The 16251-nt window shown below is 39.4% G+C and overlaps 1 protein-coding gene across 5 annotated transcripts in view; it reads right to left on the bottom strand.

The window, feature by feature from the left end:
- The window catches only part of ptprua (protein tyrosine phosphatase receptor type Ua), a 558925-nt gene that overhangs the window by 382096 nt on the left and 160578 nt on the right, over nucleotides 1-16251 (bottom strand). For all 5 annotated transcript variants that reach the window (XM_049476164.1, XM_022682961.2, XM_022682962.2 and 2 more), the window contains exon 2: nucleotides 5032-5160. In XM_049476164.1, the coding sequence (XP_049332121.1) occupies nucleotides 5032-5160 (129 nt within the window). The remainder of the gene's footprint in view (nucleotides 1-5031; nucleotides 5161-16251) is intronic.

Below are 16251 nucleotides of genomic sequence, written 5' to 3'. Positions count from 1 at the left end.
TATATGTGTCTAGTATTATTTATTTTACTTTAATCCTGAATATATAGAGACATTTGGAGTGCACTATTAGTATAATGACATTCTAATCACTGTCTTCTGTTACAGATCTGAAAAATCTTGTATTTTTTATATCTCAGTGTGCCATATCATATGTATCGTATGTAATAATTAGATGTAATTTTCATTTTGTTGCAGTAGTGTATTCTTGAATTATTATTATTATTTTTTTTTATTCAATGTTTTGTCATATCGGCAAGAACATTGTCATCACATAAAAATACCATGAAATATCGTGATATTATTTTAGAGCCATATCGCACACCCCTAGTTAATATATTATATTGCCTGAGGAATGGAGTCTTTAGAGCACATCTGACAGAACTAAAATACCTGAAAATCGAAGAAACAAACAGACAAATGATTTGCCAAATGAATTGTGAAACAGATCTAAAAAAAAACAACTGTTTTAATCCAAAGCCTAACTCTCTTTAATCACCTTAAAGCCAAAAGCAACTGTCTGATCAGCAGACTGCTGTTATCAGGGCCTAAGAGTTGTGTAGATTAAAACTCCGCAGCAAAACACAGTTTCACCATAATCACACATAATCACACTGCCAGTAAGATTGAATATAGGGATAACAAAATCTCTCTCTCTCTCTCTTTTTCTCTTTCTCTCTATTTTCCCTCCCCCTCTCTCTCTCTCTCTCTCTCGCGCGCAGCAGTTCCGCCTCATTCGCATGCTGGCTGTATGTCGGCGAGGATCGATAGTATTGAGCCGGTACTGCCCAATAAACTAAGCTGTTGTCTCAATTGGAGTCTCTTTAGCGGCTTTGAAGGAATTTAGCCCCCCAGATAAGTGCCGAGGCTGGACATCTACTCTCTGTGAAATGTCAACACGAAATGCCGCCAACGTGTCTGCTTTTCCAGCCCTTCTTAAGATCCAGCCGACATCTCTGCGGGCTGCTGCGGAGGACGGAGTTGAGTCGAGGTGATGTGCAGATATCAGCCGCAGGAACAGAAAGGCTTTGATTGGGACTTAAAATAATGTGCGGCAGAAAATAGAGACTATGTCTGCTTGCCCAGTACATACAGTACAGTACAATTCATTTTATATGACCCTTTTCCAGTCTCTGTCTTCTCCAGGGCCCTATCTTCTACAATGCTCAAGGCAAGCTGTGATGCTCATTGCTACCTTACACCCCACCGTCAACAGTCTATATTCACATCTTCTGCCTTCTGATGGTTTGAAAATGAAGTGTGTTCAGGTACATTTCTGGTGTATTGCTATCTTGGCAGCAGAAAACAGATGTGGGAAATTGACTGAATTAAACCCTGACAACAGTCAACGACAGACAGACGTTCATTGCAATCTTGGCAACGAAGATGCGGCATGCATGCACAACGATCACCCCCATGACAAGGCCTTCACCAAAAACCTCAACATTTTACACCAATATTGTATTTTTTGTATTAAATTGTTCATCTTTTGTTACCAATATGTTAAAATTGAAGCTTCCCTCCAAAGTGTTTTGTTAGATCTGACTGTTCAAATGCTGTCTAATGCATCCCACCTTTAGACAGGCGCACATTAAAACCAGATAATTACAGTTATTCACAATTGTAATTGTAACAAGAAATATTACGGCAGATCATGATCCATACAATCATCATCATTCATAAAATGATTTCGTGTCATGCCAAAGTCACTCTCATTGAGTGACTCAGGATGGTAGCAGGTCATCTTCACAGATGAGTCCCGCTTTTGTCTTGGTGAAGATGACCAACAAATCAGTAAGAGTGGTCAACAGCGAGTTCAACAATTTGTTGTTGCAAAAGCCAAATGTGTGGAAACCCTACTGAAAATCTGCCGGAATATTTAAACACCTTTAGGAACCTCTACAACCTCTACATGTTGAGAGTCTGGCATGCATCTTCTAAATAACCCTGCAATGTGACACTTTCTTCTGGTTGCACCTATTTTGCGACCATTTCCTTTACTGAATGCATTTCCTACTTTTTTTTTTACAACCTTTTTTTCTGGTAAGAGTAATCTCTTGTCAGCAGAGCTTCAGTCAGTATTATATATATATATATATATATATATATATATATATATATATATATATATATATTTAAACTCTGCTGTACATCACAACAATCCCTGTGGCTTGTAGCCTTTGAATCTGTCAACCGCCAATTCCTCCAGTCCCATTTCCACAATCAGGGTTGCCAGGCATAGACAACAGCATGCAAACAGTGTGCTGCAGCCATGAAAATGTGCAAATATTTATTTATTTATTTATTATTATTTTTTTGCTGAACAGGTAATCACTGAGCTTCAGTAAGGTTGCTGAATATATGCATAGTTGGGTAATTTATTAATTACCACCACTAACAAAGAAGAGACAGGCAGTTTGGACATTGAAATGTATATATTCAATGATCAGCTTCAGGGCTAGACTCATCGCTGCATGTCTGGGGAGGAGTGAGTGCGGCAGGAAACTCTATCCAGTGTTTGAAAATTGGACTCCTGTAGACTTTTCACATTTATTACTGAATGTTCCTTTATTTGTGCATCTTGACAACCTTTTTTCCGTTAAAGCACTGCAGAATTCTGAAAGGCCTGGCATGGTTATGGCTCAGTTATGCTTGCTTGTGATGTTAGGCCCTGTTTAAAAACTTTAATCACTCATTAGCTGTCAGAATAATTGGCAGATGACTCAATTACTAATATATTGGCTGTGACAGCTCTAATGAAAAGCTCTAACTTGGCCTGTGTTAAAGTTGAAGCGCGGCACTTTTGTGCACGTCTCAGCAAGAACCGGGATGAGATGCAATCAGCGCAGACCCCTTCAGGACCCCGGCGACTCGAGTGTGGGAGTCACCGGAGAGCGGGGGAAAAGCCTGGAGCACGGGATCACTGTGACAGAATAAACAATGAACGCGGGACGTTGATCATGCCACTTCAGCACAAAAGAGAAAAAAATTAATAAAAAGGGCCTGTCACACGCCGCCTCTTGCTTATGCAAGCAAACCTCCCGTTAATTACATTATTCCCATATCATCGAGTTAAAAAGGTTTTTTTTTCAGGAGCGGGAGGGGGGACTTTCTTTTTTTCTTTTTTTTTTCTTCTCGCTGAAGTTCACACTCAGTGTTTTCCCCACACGTCAGGGATTAGTGTCGAACGGATGCACATTCGTCCAAATGCTGCAAAATTACTACAAGCATAATCCTCATCCCTGACTGAGACAAGGTCACTGTCACACAGCACTCTAGCTGTGTCAGGAATAATTCACGAGGAGCGTGATGGACACACAGCAGGAGAGGAGTGTAATTCTCTGACCTTGTGAAGTGTGTTCAGAAATGATAAACCATAAAATATAACTGTTTGTTTAATAATTACCTAAACCATTCAAATACTATAATCTACACTAATCACTAATCTTTACAATGCGATGAATGATGTTGTTAAAATAAGGGCTACGATCTGTAGGATAATGCTGCATTAACACTGCTCTGTCGCATCACATGCACATGAACGCACTGCCAACCATTTTAAATGAGAAACTATATACAATTATTACATTTAAAAATAGAAATGTTATATTGAGCTTCATAACACTGTCCTGTCTAGTGAAAATGAATGGGATACTTCACTGTGCATTGACACAAACAGAGCAGTGTAAATGCAGTGTAAGAAAGCATTGGCCGAGGAGAATAGCTAATCTTCACAATGTAGCATAAAATGATGTAACTAGGTTTAATTACGTTTAATTAGTGGCAATTTGAAAGAGATGAAGTGGCCAGTTTCACCATGGAAGTATGAGCTATAAGTTAGCATTAATCCTACCACCCTTCCACCTAGTGTGTAGGAAATGGCGAACATTAAATTTCCAATTTTAATATATAAGTTGGTGGTTTCTCAATTTGATCCATCTGACAGATTGAAAATGAAGACTATAGACTGCTTGAATATGTGCCTTGTTAAATGATAAAGCGAATACAGAATGTTAATGTTCGCAATGCACCTGTCAATTTGAAAAATCAAGTAATAATGGCACTTGAAAATGTTTCTGTCGTTTTAAGACCACAGTATCCCACTGATTAAATGGTCAAATATTGTTAGATTATATGAATTTGCAATAAAAACCTTATTTTTGTAACATTTCAAATGCACATAAGGAGCAAAACAATACATGCACATTGAGATAAATAAATAGAAAATGTTCTTTTGGGAGATTTACAGCATCTCACCTTCTAGAAAGTATACTATTAAAGAAACATGCTGAGATTACGCACTAGCAGACTATTCTCCCAGTCCTATTTCCACACTCAGGGTTGCCAGGTATACGCAACAGCACACAAATAATGTGTTTCAGCCATGAAAATGGACAAGCTGGCTGTTTTTCTTCTGAGCAGGTAATCACTGAGCTTCAGTAATGTTGCTGTTCATAGCTTGATAATTTATGACCACCACTATTGTAGTAAAGATGGGCATTTTAGACAATGAAATATATATATTCAAGAATCAGTTAGACTCATCGCCACGTGTCTGGGGGGAGGAGTGAGTGGGGCAGAAATTTCTGTCCAGTGTTTGGAAATTAGTCTCCTGTAGACTTTTCACATTTATTAATGAATAATCTTTTAAAAATCACCATGTCTAAACTCTATAGTCGATGTAATCTATGACAATAGATTGTACCTAGATTGTCCTCATTGATACTATATTCTATAAAATGAGATGCATAAAATATGATGAAAGTGATCAACGCCATTCTTATTGTAATTATAAAATAAATATATAATAAATGTCCTGAAATGAATGCATGAATGTTGTTCTAGATGAGAGGGGCGATAAATCAGCTTATTCAAGTTAATCTGAAGTGCAGCTGAGTGAAGCAGAAGCCTGGAATCTCAAGCTTCCGCGGCACCACGTTCCGCTGAGATGCCTGCCAGCTGCTCTCCCAACACAGAGAGGTGCATTGTGGGAAACAGGTGTGAAGTGTGAAAGACGCTCATTCCGAGACTCACCCCGCGTGAGGTCAGAGGGCACGTAGGGCCAGCTGGAGGTCCGCACCAGCTGCCAGTCGAAGTCGTCCTCCTGCCCGTGTCTGTACTCGCACAGGTTGGCGTCCGAGTCCTCCTCGAACGTGCAGCCGGCTGCAGAGAGACAACAGCAGACGTCACACATATTGCTACTGTCTGTCACAACAGCACTCGGCTGCCTGCAGAAGATATGCTACATGGACTTAATATTGGGACACTTGCTTATACATCGTTTCTTCCAGAGTCAAGGGTATTAAAAAGAGTTTATTCTGATTGTATTGAAATAACTGTCTCTTGACTAGATTTTCTAACATTGCTATAAAGATTGGATTGGGGATCAGTACAAAAACTGGTCTGGGGTCTGAATCTACTGCAGGGCTGCAACGATTAATCGATATAACCATCATTGTCAATTATTTAAATTTGTCGACTGCAAATTTCAGTAAGTAAAACAGTACTGCATTGCACGAAGTGAATGAGCGAAATCTTTTGAATGAGCAAAACCTGTTCAGAATGGTGTTAATTTAAAATTATAATTGCAACACTGAAGAAGCATAGATCTATTTTTTAAGAAAACTGTTCATTAAGGACAGATCTCCAAAAGACTAAAACAATGATCTACAGGCCTAAACATCGGTAAGTTAGGCTACAAGAATGATATCTGAATGACTTTACTCTAATCTAATATAATTTAACATAGTTTAAAAATATTAAATACTTTCTAAACAAACAAACTTTTGAGCATATAGCGTACATTCCCAAACACACCAAAAAAACACCTATTTCATTAAACTGAAATAGGCCAACAACAACAACAACAGTATCATTTACAATGCCTTTCCTATACTCAAATATAATTAACAAGGTTTAAGAATATAAAATACTTTCTTTACAAATATATATATATTTTTTATTGTAAGCATATAGCCTAAAAAACTACACTGCGTGATTATAACATTCTAACTTTTGCAACTTTTATTAAAATACAGTTTGATTTGATACTGTATTGTACTGACTGCTATATTGTGATTAATCATGCCATAGCCTTATATAAAAATTAAAAAAGCATTAAAAAAACAGTATATCCATATTTAAACATCTAGACATTTAAACGCCTTTTAAATCTCATGTTTTGCTTGTTTTTCTGTTGTTTTTAGAGAAATATTAGCTGATTAATCAACTGATTAAAACAGTAATCATCACATTATTAGACTACCAAAATATTTTTTAATTGCAGCCCTAATGTACAGTCTTGTAATTCTAGTGCAACAATTTAAGATTACAGAGTGTACATTCAGCAATACTGAATTCTGTATTATATAACCATCTGCTATGAAATGGGTTTTAGTAAGGTCAGGATGTTGAAAGATCACCACCCCATCTCACCCCCAACTCCCCACATCATCAAAAAAAAGTACAGGGTAGAGCATCATCACCCCAGAGAACAGCAGTGTTCCCCTGCTCCACAGCTCTACGCTGGATGAGCTTTATACCCCTCTATCCATGGCATTAAGCAATTAAACAAGCAGAGTATTAGTGCGGGACTGATTTATACAGATTACAGGTGTTATTGTGTTTTGTCAGATTAGATGAACAAGTTGATTTAAAGCTGATTGCTGTGTCAAATCCCACTGGTAGAGCTAGACCAGAGAAAATGGTCCACATACACATACAAAACCAGTGTTTCTCTTTTATAATGTACCAAAAATCTAATTAAGTGGGGCTTTTAATGGTTAATAAGGTAAAGTATGCTTAATGTTTTCACCTACTACTCATACATAAGGCGCACTTATAAAATTAAAGGATTTTAAGTGCACCTTATAGTGCAAACAATAAGTATTGTGCTTTATTCACAGTGCAAACTGTAAACAGAATGTACTGTGTTGTTTTCTGGGCACAATCTTGCAATCTTGTGGTGGTTGTTATTTCCAAATATTCAGGGATATCTGTCATTGATCTGTCGTGAAATCCCAGCTGCAAATCCCAAATCCCAACTCTGCTGAAAACTTTTAATTTAAAACAAAGTATACAGGAAGTTTAGACATGTAATGATCCCTTCCTTTCTCTACGCACTTGATAAGAGAGAGACATAAAGAGATATAAAGAGAAAAGGGAGAAGAGAGATAAGAAGAAAGTAGATTAAAGAAGCTAATGTTCAAAACCATAGTTTATAATGGAAGCACAGACACCAGAGCCAGCACTGCACTCAGGCACTTCATGACTCTGAGCACTGTTCAATTTCTGCCACAATGCACACTGCTCTCAGCATTTAGATTTTGATGGAAGTACATTAAATTACTGGAACCTCAAGGTTGCCAAAAGCCACATATGAGTGAAATTTTGGTAAATGAACAAGTGTTAAGACTATAAGTTACCTCAGTGAATGTTACTATTCTAGCCCTGTACAGCTTAAAAATCAGTTGATTTGTGAAGAGGCAGCAAACTGAGTAAACTGATACCAAGCATGACCACTTTATTTCATTCAGTTGATGCAAGAAGAGAGTAAAAAAAAAGATTTAACTCTCCCTGCTTGCATTTTGTCCCAGGGATACTGGGACAGGGGTTTGAAAGGAATGTGACTTCTAAATTTACTAATGCTCATGAAAATGGAAAGCAATAAAGCCTTCACTCTCCTAAACTCCAAAGTGAACTATCCTTAGAGTTACTTTTCAGTGAAAGGCACCTTTCTGATAATAGCTGCTTCCTCAGAATTACCGCAATTTAACGCTGAGCACAAAAGTGCCGCTCCCACGCCGGCCATAATTCCTATCATCTTTCAGGGGAGTCTGTAGCGGGGGGCCGTTTGTATCATTCGTAAAAATTCACAGACAATTCAGCCACATTAGCACTAAAAACACAAACAAAACTAGCATGTCTTTGTCTCTTCATCTGCGAAAGTCTTTGCAGGAAGACATGTCTGATTCCAGCATGAAAAAAGCTTGACTTTTTACCTCAACAGACGCAAAAACCTTTCGGCTGAAAGCTCCTGTTTTCCCCTTTCCCTTTGTGTTTCACTTAATTGCACCTAATGACGCAGGTTTTTCTCTGCCCGCTAACTCCAGAGGCGAACGCCAATGTCCATTTCTGCCAAAGTGCCGCTATTTCCTCCTATCAGACGCTGGTACGTAGATGACAGGGGGGCGAGGGGGCACCAGATTGCTGTGGGCTGACAGGATATGGTGCCACACCGGGTGGTGAGAGACAGTTAGTGTGCAGGCCAGAAATAACACCAAGCACTTCTTCAGAACAGTGTTAACTTACTTGTAGTGTAAGAAAATGGCGTTATCTACTGCATCTTAGTTTGGTTACAATTATTTGACTGGCCGAACAAATGATATAATACAAATAAAAAATTAGGTCTGGGCAATATGATAAAATATTGTACCATATTCTTTTGGACCATAAAGTGGGCTATAACAGATTATAGACAGAAGTAAGAATCCATACTTGAAGTAAACAAGGGTGTCACTATGTTTCACTTCTAATTCAGCAGATCTCGCCGCTGGAGGGGAGCTTAAATACACAAAACTGTCATAAAAATAATAATAATAATAATAATAATAATAATCTTTCATTGTCAAACGAGTTCTGGATGTTAAACAACACAGATTTCTCTCCTGAAAACTGTTTATTTGGGTGAGTAAAGCAATTCTGATTATTTACAGTAAGCTTAGAATTTCAGTTTTTTTTCCAAGGGTGCAGTTAGCATCTCTAGCCAACCGCGGTTAGCAGCACTAGCCAGCTGCAGTTAGCAGCTCTAGCCAACCATGGTTAGCAGCACTAGCCAGCTCCAGTTAGCAGCTCTAGCCAACCACGGTTAGCAGTGCTAGCCAGCTGCAGTTAGCAGCTCTAGCCAGTAAATGTCGCTAGTAAATGCCGCTTGATAGCGGAAGACTGAGGAACCCTGAGTTTTCCGGTAATGCAGGGTGCTATCAGCAAGCTTTTTGCCCCATGTAGCTTGTTTTAACACGATAAACACTCTGTAAACACTACAGTCCGATATACTCACCTCTGCATGGTGAAAAAGCTAGCACTGCAGTTAGCGGCAAATGCTAATATTGCTTCAGCCTGGAGAAACTAAACTGAAACTCCTATACAATGCTATACTTCAATTTTGAGTCAGCTGACCTCATTCTTTCAGAAATGCAGCGACCCCATATCATTTACTTAGTTAAAAAAGTTACAAACATTTAGAAAAAATGGCATTGAGGTAACATCAGTTACTAGTAAGTGATTAATTGATGTGTATTTATTAATTGAGGTAAAGCGATGAATCAATTGGACAATTAAGCCTTAAAATATCCACAGTATTGTAAATACAGGCAGTCACAATGTAGGATATGACTGTGGTTTACTGCAACTGAAGTTAATTGATTAGTCATTGTTGATCAATTAATCATAATGGTCATAATGCTTTAATAGATACTGTATTAATGACAGCACAGATATAGATTCCCCCAGCAAATGACTGTCACTGTCATCAGTCGCCACAGAGCTCTCTTCAGCCGTCTGCCTGCAGTCCAGAGCGCTCCGTCTCCATTCCTAACTCTGTCAGAGTCTCAGCCAAGACAATTAAGCCAAAGCTGTCAAGGTGCCTAAAAGAGGACGAGGCAGAAAGAGAGGACCATTACAAAACTGGCTGTTTTAACTCGGCGTGGAGGAAAGACAAGCTTCTACTAGCACGCTACATAATCTTCCACGCGCCTCTGCAGCTGCCAGCCAGCCAGCGAGCGGGCGGGGGGCCGGGGGGACGGGGAGGGACGGGGGGTTCAGAGCTGGATTTGGGCTCACTCTTCAGTCCTCCCTGAGTCAAGTCAATGAGATGATACACATAGCTTTAAAGCTTTAGAGTGAAAGCCAGCTCCAGCTCAGGGTGGGGTGTGAAGGGGGGGCGGGGCTTTTCTTCATGAGGTAGGGAAACAATTGTGGTGGCAGGAGAGCTGGCACTGCCACACACACACCCACCAGAGTGGCAGCCAAGAGCTTCCAAACACACCGGCTTATACAAACACATCCGGCAGAAAAACTCCTTTATCAACTTTTTACTGCCAAGTTACAAGTGCTGCAGTGTAGCTTTACACACACACACACACGCACACACACACACGCGCGCACACACACACACACACACACACACACACGCGCGCGCGCACACACACCAATATGGCATCCAAGACTATTTTTATATTTCCTTTGTATTTTTTACTTATCTTTCACTATCCTTGCTTATCTCTCATATCTCTCGCTTCTCTTTCTTCCTCTCTTCCTCTCATCTTTCACTCACTTCCTCTTACTCACTCTTCTCTTTCTTCCTCTCTCTCATCTCTCTTTCACTTACTCTCTCATTCACTCACTTCTCTTTCTTCCCCTCTCTCATCTCTCTTTCACTTACTCTCTCATTCACTCACTTCTCTTTCTCTCTCTCATCTCTCTTTCACTTACTCTCTCATTCACTCACTTCTCTTTCTCTCTCTCATCTCTCTTTCACTCACTTTTTCCTACTCATTCTCTCTTTCTTCCTTTCTCTCATATTTCACCCACTCTCTCTTAACCACTTATCTCTTTCTTCCTCTCTATCATCTTCTTTTCTCATCTCTCTTTCACTCACTCTCTCTTACTCACTTCTCTCTTTCTTCTTCTCTCTAATCTTTCTTCTTTTCTCATCTCTCTTTCACTCACTCTCTCTTCTCTCTTTCTTTCTCTCTCTCGTCTCTCTTCTTTTCTCATCTCTCTTTCACTCACTCTCTCATTCACTCACTTCTCTGTTTCTTTCTCTCTCTCATCTCTCTTTCACTCATTCTTTTTACTCACTTTTCTTTTTTTCTCCTTTCTTATCTTTCTTTCATTCATTTACTCTCTGCCCTTTTTATTCCCATGACTATTTCTCTTACTCTGTTTTCCTCTTTAATTCACTCTCTTTCATCCTCATTTCGCTAATATATTTTTTCTTCTTCTCTTTCATTTTCCTTCATTCTTACACTTACACCCTGTTCAGTCAATATTACCCGTTTTAATCTTGCTCCTGTTCCCCTGTTTCTTTTCTTTTTCATGTCTTCCTGTCTTTCACTCAGCTTCCACTTCCCTTGAATTTCTCTAATATTTCTTTCTTTCTTTCTTTCTTTCTTTCTTTCTTAACCATTCAAAACCATTTCTTATACACTTTCTCATCCCCTTTCAGTGACTTCCTTACTCCAATCTGTCTCATCCCCCACTTTTATTTTTTCATCACCCTCACTCTGTCTTCTCCTCCTTCACATCCCCCTTTCTTCTGCTTTCTCTCTCCTCCCCTTTCACGGACTCTCTTAGTCTCATTTCTTTTTTTTTCCTCACTTTTATCATTCTTTCCCTATCTCTTACTTTTTCTCTTTCTCACGTTCTCTTAATCCAATCTTTCTATCTTTATATCTTCCTTTAACTCAGTCTCACTTTCTCTCCTCCCTCAGCCCCCTTTATTCTCAGAGTGAAATAGACTCACTGTATTTCTTCCTCTTCTTGTCATCCTTCTTTCACACATCTCTCTTAGATTCATGTATTTCTCTCTCTCTCTCTCTCTCTCTCTCTCTTTCATTCCCCTTTCACTTACTTTCTCAACCCCTTTCACTTCATTCTTTTTTCCCACAATTTTTCACTGCCCTTTCTCTTTCTTTCACTCTCTGATCCTCCTTTTTCCCATATTTTACTCTTTTACCCTCATATTTGTACCCAATCTCTCTCTCTCTCTCTCTCTCTCACACACATACACACACACACACGGTGCACAAAAACCTTAATAACTTCTGTTGTGATTAAGATAAGTGTAGCTCACACACACACACACACACACATACACACACACCTATCACCTTCGTTTGACATCAATTTAAGTATCAAAAGATGAGCACACACACACACACACACAAATTCTAAGGTGACACTACAAAGTTTGCACTCCTACTTGTGTTTTGTGCTCTGGGACAGTTCATCTTTCCTCCACACGCACACACACACACACACACACACACACACGCACACACAGAGCAAATGCTTTGTGATATCTGTGGTCTCCTGACAATATGATCAAATTACAGCAGGCAGATTCAGGGCTGGGTGTGAAAGGAGGAGGCTGTCAGCATGCCAAAACTCTCTCACAAACACACACTCACACACACACACACACACACACACACACACACACACACACACACACACACACACACACACACACACACACACACAGCGTCGTGTATTAGACAAGCTATGCTGCAGAGCCTGGGTTTGATTCCCTATCCAGCTGTTAAAGATCTTCATCTTCCACATCTGTATCATACAGACAGAAACTCTCTCACATTTCACTACATACAGACATGGGCAGAACATCTGCGCTCTCTAAACATAGTTAATACGATCCAATCAAATCCAATCAATAATCAACAGTTTATTTACAGACAGTTACAAGCAATTCCCAGAATAAAACCCCTTCAGCAAGCAAGGGGTTAAATGTTAATTGAACACGCTCCAGACTGTGGCCAATCACATGGCGAATTAAAGTTTGAGCGCCAAACTGAAGCTAATTGGGACAGTAAGTTTTGTTCGTGTCGCTTCAGCTTAAGATGCTTATGGGGCGTGGTTTGTGCAGTAAAGAGAGAGAGAGAGCATCCCTCCTATCCTTTCCCTCTTTTTTCTCTGGTTTCTCTGGTCTCTTGTTTTTTTTTTACATAAAAGACGAATAATTTAAGGCAAGGAAAAGGTCAGGTCGTTTGGAGACTTTTGGAGACCCTGGAGAAAGATTTCAAGACTCTTGACCTTGGACTCACCTTGGAGTCTGATGGCGAGCCATCAGTACAAGTGTCGAACTGTCTGACCGTATCAATCTTTTATTTGAGATACCCCGTTGTGTACTAGGACTGAAACTCAAAGACTGAGAGTAAGTTTCTTTCTTTCTTTTATTTTTTGTTTGATACTTTGAATGTAATTGTAATTTTTTTATTGTATCCTTTTTCTGTTCAGTTTGTTCTGTTTAAGTTGTTTAAGTTAATTTAAGAAACAGAACTAAAGGTGTAAAAGGGTTAAACCATATTAATAGTAATAAGTGAAGTCAAATAATTATATACATAAAAAGTAGTCCAAAGGAAACTGAAACAAAATAAGCTTAAACTTTACATAATTACACTAAATTGATACTCTTAACTAGATAAACAAAAAAAATCAAACTATATAACTAATTCATAACAGGAAAATTTACAAAAAATAATACTAACTGTATTAGAGTCACTGAGCTAATTGAACTAAAAAGTAAAGTAAAAAAAAACTAATCTGGACTACATATCAGGTTTGGTTACTTGAAGTGAAATCTACAGTCTGATTTACTTACCTCTGACTTGCGAAAGAGACAGCACATAACGAGGTTTAGCAGCTAATGTTAATGCTGCTCCAGCAGTGCTAGCTGAGATTAGCAGCAGGCTACAGGCCGATAATAATCACCTCTAAAAGGCAAAAGAGCTAGTGCTTTGCACGGTTAGTGGCTAATGCTAATGCTGCTCCAGTCTTGGTGCTGGAGAACTAAACTGAAACTCCTGTATAATGCTGTACCTCTGTGGAGTGGCTTTACTGCTTCTTACAACCTTACTGGTAACATTTTTTGGGAAATTTTAAGGATTTTAAGTGTGTCAACACTGTAACACATGGGTAGCAGTAAGTGTGAAAGGCTTTGCTCAAGGGCCCAGGCCACCACCCCTGAGGTCATTGCATACTGTCACACAAATATCATGTCCATGTGCTCCTGCAACTCCTGTTTACTTAGTTTGCAGTTTTTCTTCTCCTTATATTGTGTAATGATTGTTTAATAATAGCCTTCCTCAACTTCCTGTTATTGGTCCAAACCAAGTTTTTACCAAACTATGGTTCAGTTTTCGAGCAGTTAGGTGTCTTGCTCCAGGGCACTTCAGTCCTGTCAGTTCAGGAGATCAATTAGGAATTATTGTATATTCTATTTCAGTAGAGTTTATTTTTGTCCAAAAAAAAAAAAAAATCTGATTTCCTTCTAGGTGATCAATTAATGTACACATAAGCCAAGGAAAAGTACAAAATTTACCCCATCTCATTGCTCATAGCCCACCAACAGTCTATTTTCCATTTAAATAGCAACAGCGCTTTTGACTATATCTATGCCAATGGTCGTGGTGGTCTTGAAACGAGGTGTGTTCGGGTAAATTTTGAGCGTATTGTTTACATTTCTCCCCTGTCTCTCTCTGTCGCACTCGGCATGACTTTAGTGTCCGCCCATTTTTGTTTTTTTACGTTTCGTTCTCGGACTCCCTATCTCCTTATAAGGGTGTTTTTTTTCCTGGCCGTGACCTAATTCACTAGTCGGGGCAGCGGTAATGTCATGGACCATGACCCAGGTGACACGTGTTCGATCCCGCGTGAGGAGCGGTGTGTTAATTTATTTACTTTATATTTCTTCTTGGGTTTGTCTGAGTTGAGATCAGCTGTTCTCCAATTGGGTTCAACAACCCTCCGGGATTGAGAGCTACTATTCTGTAGCACCGCATCCTACCACATTTCATTTTTGCTATGAGCATTTGATTACTTTCAATCACATAATATAATCGCAAAGGTTACAAACTGATGTACATTACATTGGATGAAGCTCAATTTCTCCATAGAGAGAATTAACTACCACTGCTCCAAATTCCAGTGCTAGCTTTCTAATCCTCTAGATGACCCTTGGATTCAGTCATGGGGACCTCAGGCTCCTGCAGAAACCATCCAACAGTGTCCAATTCAGTGTCCAGTTCTTCTTATGGAGATATGTATTCATCCTAATATATCTCAGCTGAGTAATCAGAAGTAGAATAAGGCTTTCCACAAACAGTCCAGTACTGTACAGCATAATGCTGTATTCCTATGCAAAGAATCCCAGCAGCTATATGGAGGCAGATTTTCCTTTCCTTTTTATCAAACGCCTTCTCCAGAGCTGTCAGCTAATTCTGGAGTCTCTCGCTTTGTTTTTCCTGCTGACGAGCAAGTCCGAGTCCCCCGACGCCAACACAAACACATGCAGACAGCATCTGTCCCTTTGCCATGGCCTGGAATCACTCGTGTTTTCTTACTGCCGGCCGGGGAAAGAGCTGAGTTTTTAATTGACTGGTGTTCAAATGCTGCATATGTGTGTGTGTGTGTACACACATTTCTCACAGTAGTATGCTGAGAAGAAGAACATTTGGTTTTGTGGAGGAAGTGACACCATCAGACACATTCCACTGATCTCTCTCATTAGCACTGTTCTTCCCCCATGCCACCTCCCTACTGCCATCACACACACACACACACACACACACACACAAACACACACACACTCCGCATCATGAGTTCACACCTCAGTGTCACACAGTGCCTGTGTGAATTGCTGTGCGTATGGTTACAGTATCTTGTATTTATCTACTGTACTGAATCAGGTTGTAAACAGCATTTATCATGGAAAATTGAATTCTACTCAGTTTTCTATTGTTATGTAAACAGGAATGATATAATGTTTCAAAAGGTACCATTAACGCAAATTCTCTTTAATTCAATCCGTGTAAACTAAATAACAAACAGTGTAATGTTTTTTTTTTATTCACCCTCCTTGTGATGTCACAAAATTCAATCTGTTTGGATATATATTTAGAATAGAAAAAAGATACTTTTTTACTGTGTTGATCTGGCCATTAGAAGGTGTGGTGGGGATATTGGAGGGTGGGGTTATGAATTGACACTAGGGACAGGGGATGCAAGGTGAAATATATGAGTGTCTTCTCTTTCTATGTCTTCCTTTCCCTGCAATGTACCCTTTAAACTAAAAACAGAAATAATAGGAAAAAGATTTAATGTCCCGCCAAAGCAGGACAATTTCTTTCCCATTTGTCTCCCAATTTAGCTAGGCCAATTGTCCCACCCATTCAACTACTAATCAGCTGTATATCCCCATTACAAGTGATGCCACAACACAAGGAGGGTGAAGACTAGCACACGCCTCTAGACTGTATATAGCTGGACAGAGCATCGTCTCTCAAAAGTGAAGCCACCACAGGTTGGGCGCCCCCTGCTGTTCGGCTGCAGAAAGCTGTGTAACCCCACCCATCCCCATAGGTTTCAATGGCAAAACAGACAACTTTCAATCACGTTTTTTTTCTAATATACTGTAATTATACCTCCATTATTTAAATGCAACAGCTAGTGTAACCT

This window comes from Astyanax mexicanus, chromosome 3, assembly GCF_023375975.1.
Source record: "Astyanax mexicanus isolate ESR-SI-001 chromosome 3, AstMex3_surface, whole genome shotgun sequence".
NCBI lineage: Eukaryota > Metazoa > Chordata > Actinopteri > Characiformes > Acestrorhamphidae > Astyanax > Astyanax mexicanus.
The sequence above is the reverse complement of the archived record's forward strand: the minus strand, read 5'-3'. Positions and strand labels throughout refer to the sequence as shown.